The 14,434-nt window shown below is 41.1% G+C and overlaps 1 protein-coding gene across 1 annotated transcript; it reads right to left on the reverse strand.

Annotated features, from left to right (window-relative positions):
* Positions 1-2,906: 2,906 nt before the first annotated feature.
* Positions 2,907-11,979, reverse strand: ttpal (tocopherol (alpha) transfer protein-like). Its single transcript, XM_080898033.1, has 6 exons — positions 11,842-11,979; positions 11,165-11,391; positions 8,077-8,320; positions 7,774-7,967; positions 7,314-7,424; positions 2,907-5,997 (listed from the first exon to the last, which is right to left on the reverse strand). The coding sequence occupies exons 2-6, from the start codon at positions 11,372-11,374 to the stop codon at positions 5,719-5,721; spliced, it is 1,038 nt and encodes a 345-aa protein (XP_080754159.1). The 5' UTR covers positions 11,375-11,391; positions 11,842-11,979; the 3' UTR covers positions 2,907-5,718.
* Between the last annotated feature and the right edge of the window lie 2,455 nt (positions 11,980-14,434).

Consider the following 14,434-nt stretch of genomic DNA (forward strand, 5'->3'; position numbering starts at 1 on the left):
TTTGGGTGATGTAGTCTGCGGTAGCGGTGCACTGCATTACATGTGTTTTCCTTTAAGCACCTAATAAACTGGCACTACTTTGGGTGTTCGAGAAAATTAAAATGACTCTGCAGGCCAGTTTAGTACTGCACTTTCATAATGGCTCAGACGGTTAAATTACTGAATTTCATCTTCCCCCATGATGCAGCTGCAGCGTATTAATATGACCTTTGCATCTGAGCCACATACTCAAGCAAATAAATGAAAAATAGGATGCAGGTGTGGTCCCAGCCCTTACTACTCTTTTTGGTTTTTCGACCAACTGAGCAAAATTTGTGCAATTTCCTCATTAATTCTTTATCATTTGTTTAAAATTAATAACCTAAAATGGCATTTAAGAAAAATTAGTATTCTTACAGTCGCTCCTAATCATTTGGATATTTAAAAATAGCTCTTGCTCGGCCATCAAAACTGAATCTCCACTCATTTCTCAAGTATTGCTTGTTGTCCTGTCCAGGTAGTCAGAAATAATGTATGACATTGTTTAAGTATACTTATTTTAATGCAAAACTATAACAGAAAAATATATTACTATGGTGCATTACAACCTAGTCCGGTGTAATGGATTAAATAAAAGCACAAGTGATAAGCTATACAAAATAGTATTTTAGCTTTTGGAATGAACTAAAAATAAATTTAAGGTGTGCAAAACTAAAATATTTTTTCTAACCAGTGGGGTGTGGATATATCTTCAGCACTAAAGTGTTGTCAAACTATTGCCAGATTCTCAGTTTTGTTTTAAGTCAACACTTCTCTGTAGTTTAATAACCTAAAAACAGAAAGTGACTCAAGCTCCATCCGCAACAATCAATAAAAAACAATACCTTCAAATATTTTTTGCAACCTTTGAAAGCTCCAACTGCTTTCACATCTCTCAACGACTAAACTGAGCATGATATGCAAAATCAGTGCAGTGCCCCTTTAACTGTCTCACTCAGTTAACCAGCGTCATGGAAACAGCAGAGCAACAATAACAGTGTGGGTTGTGCAGAGTTAAAATAAAGTTAAAATGATGAAAAAAATGATAAAATTATGAAAGAGAGAAGAGAAAAGAAATTAATGAGTTCTGTGTTCTCGTTCCAGATGGCAGAGGTACAGCAGCAAACGAGCAGGCTCACAAGCCACAAGTTATTTTGATTTTTACTGAAAGATATACTTCATTATTGTCTAAAATACATATATATTCTATAAACTAAATCTATAAATCCCAGACTAACCTAATAAAAAATTAAGAACCAGTTATGGTACAGTAGCATATTTAAATGCCATCTTCATCCTCAGTGTTGCTCTACTGTCGCTAAACAGGATGTCCAAAAAATGTACTCATAGCACTACATTTGCTGCTGTAAGGAACAAGTAGCGTTTACTTCTGAGGTACCATTCTAAATGTGTAATATGTATTTTATTTTGAAAGTTCACTCACTGCTGACCATCTAGAGTCTAGATGGTCAGCAGTGAGTGAACTTTCAAAAAGCTGGGTCTAGATTCTAGACCCAGCTGCTGCCCATATGGTTGACATCTCAACCTTTTTGGTTTGAAAAACAGTGTGCAAATGTGCTTTGATGTAAGTTTCCACTCATTGATGTGGTTTCTAGAAGTGTTACTCTTGCAACAGTGCTGTGTACATAAACCCTGCTGGACTACAACATTTTGCTCCGCCTGTCGTCAATATCCTTCAGCTATCTCTCGCAGTAATTCAATGAGCCCTCACATGCGAAGTCATAGTCAAGCTAGCCGCACCCCCAGCCGCACCTACAATGTTGTTGCACCGTTCTTACGCATATTACGGTACGGGTGCCGACTGGCTTAGAAACACGAGTCTTCTGTATCCTGGCATTTGTCACTATTTTACTAATCAATCCACTTCGAATTTTGAAATATTAGAAATATATATATGAATTAATTGATGTTCTTACACGACACTTAAGTATATAATAATAACTTTAAAAAATATTTTCTGACTACTATTTTTGATATTGTCTATATTATTAATGTTATAACAAACTTTAAGAGGTGACGCAAATATTTCACTGGATTCTTACTCTGGGTTACCCTCACTCTTTCCCCTCCAGCTCACAGCCCAATGAACTGTAAGGTTTCAGAGAAAATTAATAGTAAACTTTACCCAAATTTGAATATTTTCAACTTTGAGCTGAACCAATGCAGCGTCGATCCTCTTCAGTTTGCTTACCAGCCTTGTGGAAGTGCAGCATGCTGAAACAGTTAGATAACTCTGACAACACTGCATTGGTTGGGTGTATTGAGGGTGGGCGGAAATCAGAGCACAGGAATCTGGTAAGGAACTTTGTTGAATGGTCCGGATGAAATCACCTCCTCCATCTGAATGTCAGAGATGTTGGCTGACTTCCGAAGGAAAAAAACTGGGACTATGCCCATCAACATCATGGTCGTGGAGGTCGAAACACTGGACAGATACAGGTACTCTAGCACTCACCTGAATGACAGATTAGACTGAAAGACCAGCAGTCTGGCACAAATCATGTGACAACTTGATAAAAATGTACTTAGACGAATGGAAACTTCAAAATGCTTCTCAAATGTTAAGAGTTTTCCAAAAATATAAATGTAATGGCAATCTGAGAAGAAAAATGAGTACTTTGTTCTTTTCTGATTACAAGCAATGGAGTACTTCACTGTCCTAAAGTTAGTGCACCGAAGCAAAAGATCAGAATGCTTCTCCCAGCGCTGCTTTTGTGGCGTCTTTGGAGACCCATGAATCCAATATGGGAAACTCAGCTCAAGACAGATGCAATTATGTTGTGAAAATACCCGCAACTTCCCTAGAGCCTGCAGCATGCCAACAACAGCATCCACATAACAAACAAGACACAAATAGCATGTTCTCTGTTTGGCTTTTCCTTTACTGTCTTCACAACAACAAATATCCTGCAACACAACACAGCTTATAGTCAGACATGCTTAAAATAAAAATACAAAAGACTGAACAAAAGCAAGTTAGCTTTACCGCAAGAAAACAGATGCAACATTATTGCACATTTCTGTACATGGCCTGGTGTACAATTTGGCAAACTGGAGGTCTGTAAAGTCAGGGCTCAATGTTCTATATTTCCCCGTGTGACCCCTGCGATCGGGAACGGCCCTGTGTTAAGACTGTGTGATGAAACACAGGCAAACGGGTTTCAAAAAAATAAAACATAAGGCAGATTATCTGAACTTAAAAGATAATCCTCTTAGAAGAGTCAAGCCAGGAAACGTAACCATCAGCTAAACAAAGGCTCTGAAATACTCTGAGTTACATATTTGGCTAAATCTTTTTTAGGTAAATCTATGACATTGTCCTTTCTCTTGTCCTTTATAGCGATGAAGTATAGCCACTCTTATGTAAGACGAGTCCTGATGAGAACAAATATGAGTTTTGGTGCACACAAAATTGTCAACCAAATCCAACATCATTTAAGGCAATGTACTAGATGGTAGCGCACGCAGAAACCTAAATGCTGTTAAACTGGTAAAAACGTGTACACTGAAAGCAGTTTTTCCCATGCTGTAGGGAGCCTGCTATCAAAGATTGAGGACAAAATCCACAGTGTTCATATGATGCAGAAAGGCTACGAGCCTTCATTGCTCAATCATCCAAATAAGAGGATGACTTCAAGAGTTACAGCGTTTTTCTCCCCAGGCAGCGTTTCTGTGCTACTCAACAGTGAAGGTCCAATATCAAAAAAGCCATTTTCAAACATGCATTGCAGCGTGGGGCTTTTCTGGGACTTAAGACTGTGTGTGATGCACGCTAATAGCAAACTGGCTGGTCTTTAAACTGCCAGTTCCCTGGTACAAAAAGTGATGTCAGATTGCAGCAATGTGTGAATAATGCAGATAAAATTGTGAGTGGGCATCATGTGTGCTGCCGCCTGCACGCTCTAACCTGGCAGCACGCTCGCTGAAATCAAATAGTATTTCTAGTACTGCGAACAAACCTGAAGCAGACCATTTCAATACTGTAGAAAGCATCCCAGCCTAAGACTCCTGAAGCTTTTAAGTTCATATGTGAGGATATCTCCATGTGGAATGTGAATTAAAGAGAGGAACATTGGAAGACAACCTATAATTGTCAACTAAATGTATCAATCCAACCACTTTCTTTACTGCATTTCAAATTCACAGGAGTTGCAGGGTTGCAGAGAGGGTTGGAGATTGCTCCAACTGACTTTGGCAATACATGCACAGGGAGAATATTAAACCCCTTAATATTAAACAAGGTTTGAACCTGGAGAGTCTTTTGCCAATGTGAAACAGTGCTGACCACTGCACCACCCTAGCTAAACACAAAAGGAGGACTGTGGATTTGGTCCCCGATCTTAAAATAGGATTTTAGAGAAATGGCAAGCAACACTGATCCTTATACAACCGTTGCAAGAGCTTGGTTCGCCTAGCCGGCAATAAGTCATTCCCAGTGGGTGATGGGCTTCGCCAGGGCTGCCCTTTGTCACCGATTCTATTCATAATTTTTATGGACAGAATTTCTAGGCATAGCCAAGTGGCGGAGGGTTTTCACCTGGGTGGTATCATCATCTCTGCTTTTTGCAGATGATGCAGTTCTGTTGGCTTCATCGGGTGATGGCCTCCAGCTTGCACTGGAACGATTCGCAGCCGAGTGTGAAGCGGCGGGAATGAGAATCAGCAGCTCCAAATCTGAGGCAATGGTCCTCAGCCAGAAAAGAATGGAGTGCCGAACTCCAGGTCAGGGACGAGTTCGTACCCCAAGTGGAGGAGATTATGTGTCTTGGGGGTTTGTTCACAAGTGATGGGAGAAGGGAGCGAGAGATCGACAGACGGATTGGTGCTGCGGCTGCAGTGATGCAGATGCTGTACCGGTCTGTTGTGCTGAAGAGAGAGCTGAGTGTAAAAGCAAAGCTCCCAATTTACCGGTTGATCTACGTCCCTACCCTCACATATGGTCACGAGCTGTGGGTAGTGACCGAAAGAACAAGATCGCAGATACAAGTGGCAGAAATGAGCTTCCTCCGAAGGGTGGCTGGCGTCTCCCTTAGAGATAGGGTGAGAAGTTCAGCCATCCGGGAGGGGCTCAGAGTAGAGCCGCTGCTCCTCCACATCGAAAGGAGACAGTTGAGGTGGTTCGGGCATCTGACAAGGATGCCTCCTGGGTGAGGTGTTCTGGGCATGTCCTACTGGGAGGAGGCCCCGGGGCAGACCCAGGACACGCTGGAGAGATATCTCTTGGCTGGCCTGGAAATGCCTTGGTGTTCCCATGGACAAGCTGGAGGAGGTGGATGGGGAGAGGAAGGTCTGGGCTTCTCTGCTTAAGCTGCTGCCCCCGCGACCCGGCCCCGGATAAGCAGAAAAAGATGGATGGATGGCAAGAAAAATCTGTTGTGAACCAATATTATAAACCCCACCGATAATCAGTTCTTAGAGGTCATCAATATTGGCTGAACATGCATCAATGTATGAAAAAAAAAAGCATCTTAACCAGTACCTGGAGCTGCCTTAGATGAATGATTGAATGCTGGGCCACATGTGAACAACAGTAGACTATACCACCTAAGTGCTGCTTACTTAGTAAAATAAATCATGTATAATATTGGCAACTTGCCCTGTAAAAGTCTACACACGTGTTTCTTAAATGAAACAGAAAATGTCCTCTCAGTGATGGGAGCTCTGCGACTACAGCGAACATCAGTAACAGTAGTAAAGCTGAGAGCGCAGCCCCCTGAAGGTGTCGTCATCATGCCCGCTGGCCTGCTCTCCTTCAAAGAGCATGGACTCTGGAAGCACCACGCCCTCTAGTGGATCCGGCTGGCAGAACTCCACTACAAATTCCTCCTCGCAGTCCAGCAGCAGTCTTGACCACGCACTCATGTCCAGCTGGCCCGCGGTGCCGCCGTATTCCTCTGGCAGGACCGATCGTGGGATGTTCCGGTGCAGGGAGCGCAGGTCTGAACCGTGGAGGATGTACTGTGTAAGAAGACGACAAAGACTTGTCAGCGACCTGCAGCTTTAATATTTAATGTGATGAATGTAATTTTAGATTTATCAGGTAACTGCCTTCAACTTTCACCTTCCTACAAAGCTTCACCTTTGCCATTTTCATACTTGAGATGTTTTATGAAAAAGGTTCAGGAATTAAAATCAACCTCACATTCAAGAACACCTTCTCGTGCACCTCTGTTTGTTTGTTTTCAGCCCAGCTTTTTTATTTTTTTTACATCCCTCAGAGGAAGTCTACTTCTGTCCCTTTGTACTTCTGCATCTGCAATGCACGCTGAGCCTCCTGCAGTGTTAACTTGACTCTGATTTTATGGAAGTGTATGAAGCTTCAGTGAGCCAAATCTGGCAAGCAGGACAGGTGGTGAGAAAAGATTGTGTTGGTTCAGGCCAAAATAACTCCTGTGTTTTTAATGTGCTCTATGTTGGCACCGGATAACGTGCTGGCACGCACAACAGTATAGGTCGATTCTATTGGATGTTCGCCCTCACACGCCTCAGGACATCACACAACCCAGTCACTGTTGAAATAAAAATCACGAGAACGCTCCCGGTCTCATTTCTCACTTGACATTCTGCTTTTGAGCTTAGAAACTGAGGATATTTTGTCTGAGAACAGCATGGTCCTAGAAGGAGACTTTCAGACTCACCAGTGACAGTGAAAGTGGTCAAAAAAGGGCGTCCACTGAGCAAACTAAAAATGGCACTCACACTGCAAGCTGCCTGCACATGCCCAAGAAGAAGACTTGGAATGGGGGCTGGCCATGTGTAAATGTGATAAGTGTTGCTGACCACCCTCTGTATGCCAAGAAGCCACTCTTGTGAGCAAAAATGTGAAAAATGAAATAATCTGACCACTAAATGCCATGCACAGAATCAAATTTGAACACAGAGGTGCATTTACTATATCCAAACTAGTATCTATTTATTTTGACTGTACCTGCTGATTTTTTGTTGTTTTTGCTTATATATTAACATAAAAACAGATAATATGCCACTGTTGCATTTACAGCTTGTTTTTGTTGACCCCAGTGTTAATTACAGATGTGTTACTATGCGTTTTAATGAACACAACACAAGGCTTACCATACCATTTTGAAAAATTGTTGTTCGGTTTGACCATTTTGGTTTATTTCTCTGAAAAGGAAACATGCTTAGCTTTTCAGTTTCACAGATGAAAAAGACTATCGGTTTGAAACACAGGCTACAGAATAAAATGAGGGGCACGATTCAAAGCGGGCCTTTGTTCCAAACAAAAGAGTCAGAGACAGTACAAGAATAGTTACCCTCTCTGCCATCTTCTCCTTGAGAAACGGCTTAATTATAGCAAAGATCCCTTTGAAAATCCGCGGCTCATTAATTATGTTAACGGCCTTGATTCTGATCGGAAACCCATCCTGTGAATTAGAAGAGAAAACAGTCACAGCTGGGCCTTGTCAAATGATTCACACATGCTTTGTGTACTTATGTAAATATCAGACACTCTGCAGTCACGACAAAACACCACAGGCAGCGTTCAGGAGCTGCTGTGACTGACAAGTTTTTTTCTCAAGTGTTGCACTAATTCCATTTTTTACTGCTATATCATCAAAAATAAGAATCATTTTGAGATAGTGATTCATTAAGTAACCATCTCAAGGTGAAACTAGCAGAGTTAATCCCCTCTGACATAAGAATATCATCATCAGATAGTGGCTTTATCAAATAATACTCATTATTGCTAACATTCGATTTTTGATGTCATACCTGGAGGATGCTCACAACTTTTTTGGCGAGGAACGGGCCTGGATTGGATGCTTGTGACATGCCCACTCCGGTGTAGTCTGCTAAAATAACAATGCCGTTCACCTGCGTTTCCTCCGGCTGAATCAGCTTCTCCAGAGTCAAATAAATCGCTCTAACATTGTCAACAAATGGGTAATCATTTGGTTTCCATTTTCCTGTAAAACAGTTAGAAGTGAGTAATCGTGCATCGTGAGCGAACGAATAATGCGTCAGATAAATCGAGTATTGCGTGAATTTTCCAGTGACGATGAAGCTGACACCAACCTGGGCGCAGACAGAGGATGTATCTTCCATTGGGGTCCGGCCGTGGCAGCACTGTGAGAAAGCCCAGGTCGAGGACGTGTTTCACTGTGGATGGCTTCAGGTCCTGGAACACCTCTGGCCAAGCCTTACGTCCTGCATGGTAATTGAGGAGCAGCTGCAGGGCACGGTCATAGTCGAACTTCCTAGCCCGCAGGAAGCGCAGCAGGAAGGCATCATCAAGTCGTGTCCTGAGATTGGGCTGTTCCTGCAGAGCCAAGAGGGGAAAAAAAGTTAACTGAAAAAAAAAGAAAAGAGGGAAGGTCATGAATGGCAACAACTAGAATAAACAAAATACGGCTTCTGACTAAACAAAATAAAACACTGAGAAAAATGGCTAAATTAAGCTTGGTTAGCATCCATCTGTCCATTCTTTACTACTTCTCCAGGCCTGGGTTTCACTGGCAGCAGTCTAAGCAGAGATGCCCAGTACTACTCCTCCCTGTCCACTTCCTCTAACTTTTCAAGGGGAGCACTGAGGTGTTTCCAAAGCCAGCCGAGAGATAATCCAGCATCTCCTGGGTCTACCCTGGGGTGTTCTCCCAGAAGGATATGACTGGAAAACCCCACTTAGAGGCACCTGGGAGGCAGCCTGGTCAGATGTCCAAACCACCTCAACTAGCTCCTTTTCAGCCTGTCTCTAAGGGAGGGCTCACCCCATACTGTACCTATCGGACCAATCCCCAGCTGGCATAAGTGGAACTAATAAATCATTACAAAAGAATCTGGTTAAAATAATCTTTTAAAAAGTTTTCAGAATAATTGTATCAACGTAACTGCTTGAAAATAACACCTTAAAAAACCCCAAAACAAATCTGTTCTATTGCGAGGTGTCAATGCTATTACTAAACTCTAAACTATTAGAAATTCACCATTTAGCCACCAGTAAAAGGATCCTTTATTCTGATAACATGGGCACTTCAGTTTATTTTTAGTGAACCTTCTTTGTTCAAAGGACCAAACCTTTGAGACTTTTCCTTCACTAATAAAGAACATGTACCACCGTTTTAGGGGAAAAAAACAAAACCTTATTTTTAAAATGATTTACGTCCATCACACATTTTATAATAAATTTACTTTGAGCCTTCAGTGCTATAGGCTGAAGAGGAAAGAAAGAATTCAGAGGTGGACCACCTCATTGCTGGAAATAACAAAACTACAGATCATATTTCTATGAGACTCCAACCACTGTCAAAAAATGTCTGCAAGACAAACAAAGATAATTCACATGGAATTCAGTGCTGCTGAAATGCAACAAATAAGAAAAAATATTTTAATTGACAAACAATTGAAATTTGGCCTTGTTCAATAATACCTTTATTCACTGCTTTTTAATGCTATCAAAACACTACAGCAGAAAAACACAGGACCTGTGCAGTTAAAATCCATACTCATTTGTCACAGGTCATAGTGTCATTGGAATATTGGACATTTGTCACAGGTCATAGTGTCATTGGAATATTGGACAGTGCAATCACACACTGTATTTTTTCCTAAACGTCATGTAGGAGAGTTACAAATACATAAAAAAATTAAAATAAAGGATGTGAAACGGGACAACGTGGAATCAGATCCCCACATCCACCTTCAAGAACAACCTTAAATCTGAACTCTGAACATCTAAAGCTTTGTGATATATTTGGGACAGCACTGACAAAATCTGTCCTCAGAGAAAAACAGAAACACCTGCCAAAGTTCTCAAAGTACCATTGTAATGGCTATGGCAGGTGTTCCCAAGTTCAAAAACATAAATAATACAATATTACATCAGCTTTATATTTTTAGGGTATTAAAAGTTAATATACTATCCTAAAAACAAATGGAAGTTTGTGTTTTAAGGAGAGTTTATAGACCAAGACCATAATATATGTATATACAGGCTATTTTATGGGACATATAACCTCCTTTGGATGCAACACAGGCAGCTATCCATCTCCAAATGGACCGGATAAGAGTCAGGAAATTGTTGCTGAGGAATTGCTCTCTATTCCTGCATGAATGTGGCCTGGAGCTGTGAACTGGTTACTGGCTCTGATGAACATAATGACCCAAGCAAGCAAGTTCAATAGGAGGCAAGCTGGCAAATAAAGTGTCTGGGTTTTCTTCTGTTCCAGAAAGGCTTGTTCTACTCTGACAGTGTCAGGCCATATGTCAAGCAGACACTGTCCTGCTGAAAAAGCCGCAGGGCGCTGCTGCAGGAGTAATACAAGTTCAGGTTAGAGCACCTCAACTCGGTACCTCAGTCTGGTCAGAATTTCACCAAGAACAATACGATCAGATGCTCTCATGGACACGCAAAGCTGCAGCAACAGGATCCAGAATGCCAAAAGCCTGGCCCCAGTCAACGTCAGTCAGTCGTGGCATGGTGCCACTGATAACAATGCTGTGCATACACTGTTTTATTGTGCCCTGATTCCACTGGCAAGAGAATACAGCAAACTGAACCAGTTCTCGGTTGTACAAGTGAGTTCATTTGTGTTAAACAAATTAACAAATCACCAATCTTGCCACTGACTAAAACCAAACAACTGGAACTAAAAACTACTTCACAATATAAAACTTGCATTTCTTTTTTTGAGTACCATATTAAGTTTTATCACAGTGGTTCTCAAATGGTGAGCTGAGGCACACTGGGATGCCTTGAGATTTTGCATAAACCACACACTGCAGATGTACCAAAAGTAATGAATGAGATTTAAATTCACTATTTTAGTGCTAAAGGATCTATTTCAAAGTGAGGAGATAAAACGGATCACTTTCCTGTGTAGAAAAAATTAACACCTATAGATTGTAGGTGAAATTTAGGCCCCAGTGCTGCAAACATGCCCTGAAAAGTGCCTAATAAAAGAACTGATTATTTTTCCGATCGCATGTAGGCTATTTTTGGCATATATGAATACACTTACATTTCATACTGAAAATTCCTTCCTGTATTTCCTTACTCACACTTCTCAAATTCTTCCCAAAGGTCCAGTTGAATGTTACTCAAAAGCTTTCCAATTTTTGCCCTCTTTTTTTTGCCGCTTGGTAAGGCATCATTGGTCTGCCCTACCTTAAGTATCATGTCCCTCAGTGCTTGGACATCCCGTAGACGCCATTCTGGCTTCTCTTGGAGCTCCTCACGTGCCTTGGCCACCAGTTCAGGGGTCAGGGTACAGGAATAGATGGGTGGTGGAGGACTGGGGAACCAGCTGTGCACTGCAGCTGCTGACGAGTCCACTGTAGGACCACCGAGATCGATGGACTCATGCTGATCGGCCATGGAATGACTGGGTGAAGCTGTTGGGAAATAAGCACGGGTGAGGAGAATTAACTTTTAAATACCATAGCTTTACTTCAAATAAGAACAGCGATACCCCACGGCCTGACACCTTCATTATCAATAATTAAAAGTCATTATCATATTTTGTACCAGTAAGCTGCCTCTGCACAGTAAATGTACAGCAGCACAAAATAAAAACTGTTAAGTGCCTGAACATTACAGTAAGTGTCAGGTACACTCACAAACTGCGCAGTTTTAGTAAGTAGCTCAATTTCAGCTAAGTTTAGCAATAGATGTGGGAACACGATGTTCCCAGATACACAAGAGCGGGATGCTCTCCAGTAACTACCCAAGACTGCAAACACTGCATGCATTCACTCAGTAATGAGTCACAGCGCCAGAGATTCTCAGCTAATACAGCCTGAGCCTAAACAGAGCATATGTCCGGATAATGACTGAATACTGACCAGAAAATGGGTCTAACGGTAGCCTTCAATGGCAGACATAGAGTGCTAAAAGGCTGCTGGTAAGTGATATATAAATTCAGAAAACATCCGCAAAGATCAAAGCTACAAAAACCACTGTCAAAAAAATCACAACGGACCTGTCAGGAAAATCCCTCTTCCGGGTACAGAGCCGGCGTTAGCTCATTGGTGCTTTTGTAACACGTGATGCACTGCGCCGATGAATCGTGCGTCTTTTGTTTTGATGCCGATGCTGCGTTCAAGTTTAATCGGAAATTAGGCAAACCTATATGTCAAAAAAATTAATAGCGTGACTGTTATGTGAGCCTGTTGTGTTTCAAATTCAAATGCGATCTTGAAATATCCAGCTCTTTTTCTTTTAACAAATTACAAACTAATCCGTTTCAAGATTTACTAACATAAACACGCACCTGGGTACCTGAACCTCACATCTCTAAATCCAACAGTAACAGAAACGCACACTTTTCAAACACTGTTGTTTGATTCAAGCACCAGGCAGGTAATTTTATAGCTCTGGGGTTTTATAGCTGTAGGCTAACGTAATGATCTCATACTTGTACGCAGGTTATACCATCCTTGTATTGCATTTCAAAGCAGTAGATGGCAGAATTTACCTTCATGTTTCCGCGGCTGCTTCCTTGGCACTGTAGGCTTCATGTCGTCTCGGAGGCTATGTAGGTAGACAATTTTTTTTAATACAAATTTTATATTTGGGATTCGTTTCACTACAGGATTGGTCGTACAACAAGGGGTTGGTGTTTTGTTCTTTAAAAAATGCAAGCAATTGACTAAATGTCTAATTAAAGGGGACGAAAAAGAAAGAAAATATGGATATGAGCTTTAGGCTAATGTCCTGTACTTGTGTCAAACCAATTTAACGATGATGTATTGTGATGTACATCCAGGATATGTTAGGTATTGTGCTAAAGAGAGAACCAAGAACAAGACGGGGGGGTCCATGTAGGCCGAGAATAACTGATTAAAAATAAATATGTTGTAGGAAAGTGGTGTATAAAAGATGATTTTCATGGTGACAAGGCAAGAGAAATGGTTTGTGGACACCACATGTAAAACCATTTCATTTGTGAATGTTGGCTTTTTGTTGCCTGTCCAGTGCACTTGTCATCACTTTCATTTGCACAAATCCAAGTAAAATAGTTTACACAATAGTTAGGCAACAGTTAACAACAGTTCAGCCTTTCTAACCAGACAAACGCCTGCAGTTTAAGTGTAACTAAAACTTAAAATTAAAGGGTCTTGAGAACAAAGTACAATATATGCATTGTGATAGAGTGGATGTGGAAAGCATCAAAACATTAAACATAAAACAGCAAACATTAGACTTCAGTAAAGCGCAAGCACCTTAAAGCTGCACTTAATATGTTGCAGATATGTGACTGCTAACTATGTGACATTAGCTTTTCTTTCATTTTGGACACTTTGGAATGGTGACAGTGTACAGTCAATTGAATGATACCCCAGTCAGACAAGCTTAGAGACCAGCCGGTGACCATCTGGCAATCACTGTTCATGAGAGGAAAATCAGTGTTCCCCAACCAGTTGCAAGAGGTCACCAGCAGTTGCTGGGAAAATATTTGCTAAAGCCCCTAAAGGCCTAGAGACCAATCAGTGACTCTCATATTTCCCCAGCATCACACCTGTTGCTAGGGAAAAATGTGTATTCCCTAGCTGGTTGGAAAAACCTCTTTCTGATTGCTTTGCTTGCTAGCATATTGCTGTGGTCCCCCATAGTTTTCATGGGAGTGACAGAGTTGTCTAAAAATATTGCCCAGTTGCTCTTAGAGCTGTGGTGAAACTGTGGCAAGTGCAGTATAAACTGGAAACCAGGACCATTCACCTTCAGAGTTAAAAGCTGCACCTTTTAAAACATGTTGACTACATCGCTGATGAACAACTTTTAATTGGAAGGCAAAAGTCTCAATTTCTAGTTTGCATCACACCCTTTTCACAAGTTGTACTACAATTTTTTGCATAGTTAGCAAAAATTGTGGGAATCTGCTTGCAACCAAAGCAATCAATATGTTTTTGTTGCAGGATCTTGTTTGCAACAGATTTCACCCAGCAAGAGCCAACAATCTCCAGAAAGTACAATTTTGTTTCCTAGAAATCTCAATAGTTATGTCTCACCAATGGTCCTGTTGATGCTCTCATTATGGGCAGTAATATTAAAAGTAATCCTCCTCTAGATACTTCTATTTTTGTACTTGTTTTGAATGTAATGCTTTGTTTCCATTGCAAAAAGTAAAATGAGCTTAACAATAGCACACACAGCATTCATTGTTTTCTAGATGCAGTGCACAAATATATCTGCATCTCTCTATCTGGAGTCAGCGCTATCTGTAATGATTTTATGGCAGCTTATCAGCCTGAAGTTGCAGTAGTCTATCAGGGACCAAAAAGCACTGCCACGTTGGACCTAATTTTTTTTTTTCCACCATTTACCTTTGAAAGAATGTGTAATGCAAATGCAGTGAATTCATTGGTGGCCACTTCTCTTGTGACCGTAGTATAAATACGTAGCAGAAAAAGCAATGTAAAAATAAACCGTAAGATT

Source organism: Rhamphochromis sp. 'chilingali' (genome assembly GCF_963969265.1).
Source record: "Rhamphochromis sp. 'chilingali' genome assembly, chromosome: 12".
Lineage (NCBI taxonomy): Eukaryota > Metazoa > Chordata > Actinopteri > Cichliformes > Cichlidae > Rhamphochromis > Rhamphochromis sp. 'chilingali'.

Excerpts from the sequence above, each read along its gene's own strand:
- ttpal (XM_080898033.1), bottom strand. The coding sequence starts at position 11,374 with ATGGCCGATCAGCATGAGTCCATCGATCTCGGTGGTCCTACAGTGGAC. Across the intron at positions 8,321-11,164 it reads TGAGGGACATGATACTTAAG|GAACAGCCCAATCTCAGGAC; the intron begins GTAGGGCAGACC and ends TTGGCTCTGCAG. Across the intron at positions 7,425-7,773 it reads AAGTTGTGAGCATCCTCCAG|GATGGGTTTCCGATCAGAAT; the intron begins GTATGACATCAA and ends TCTAATTCACAG.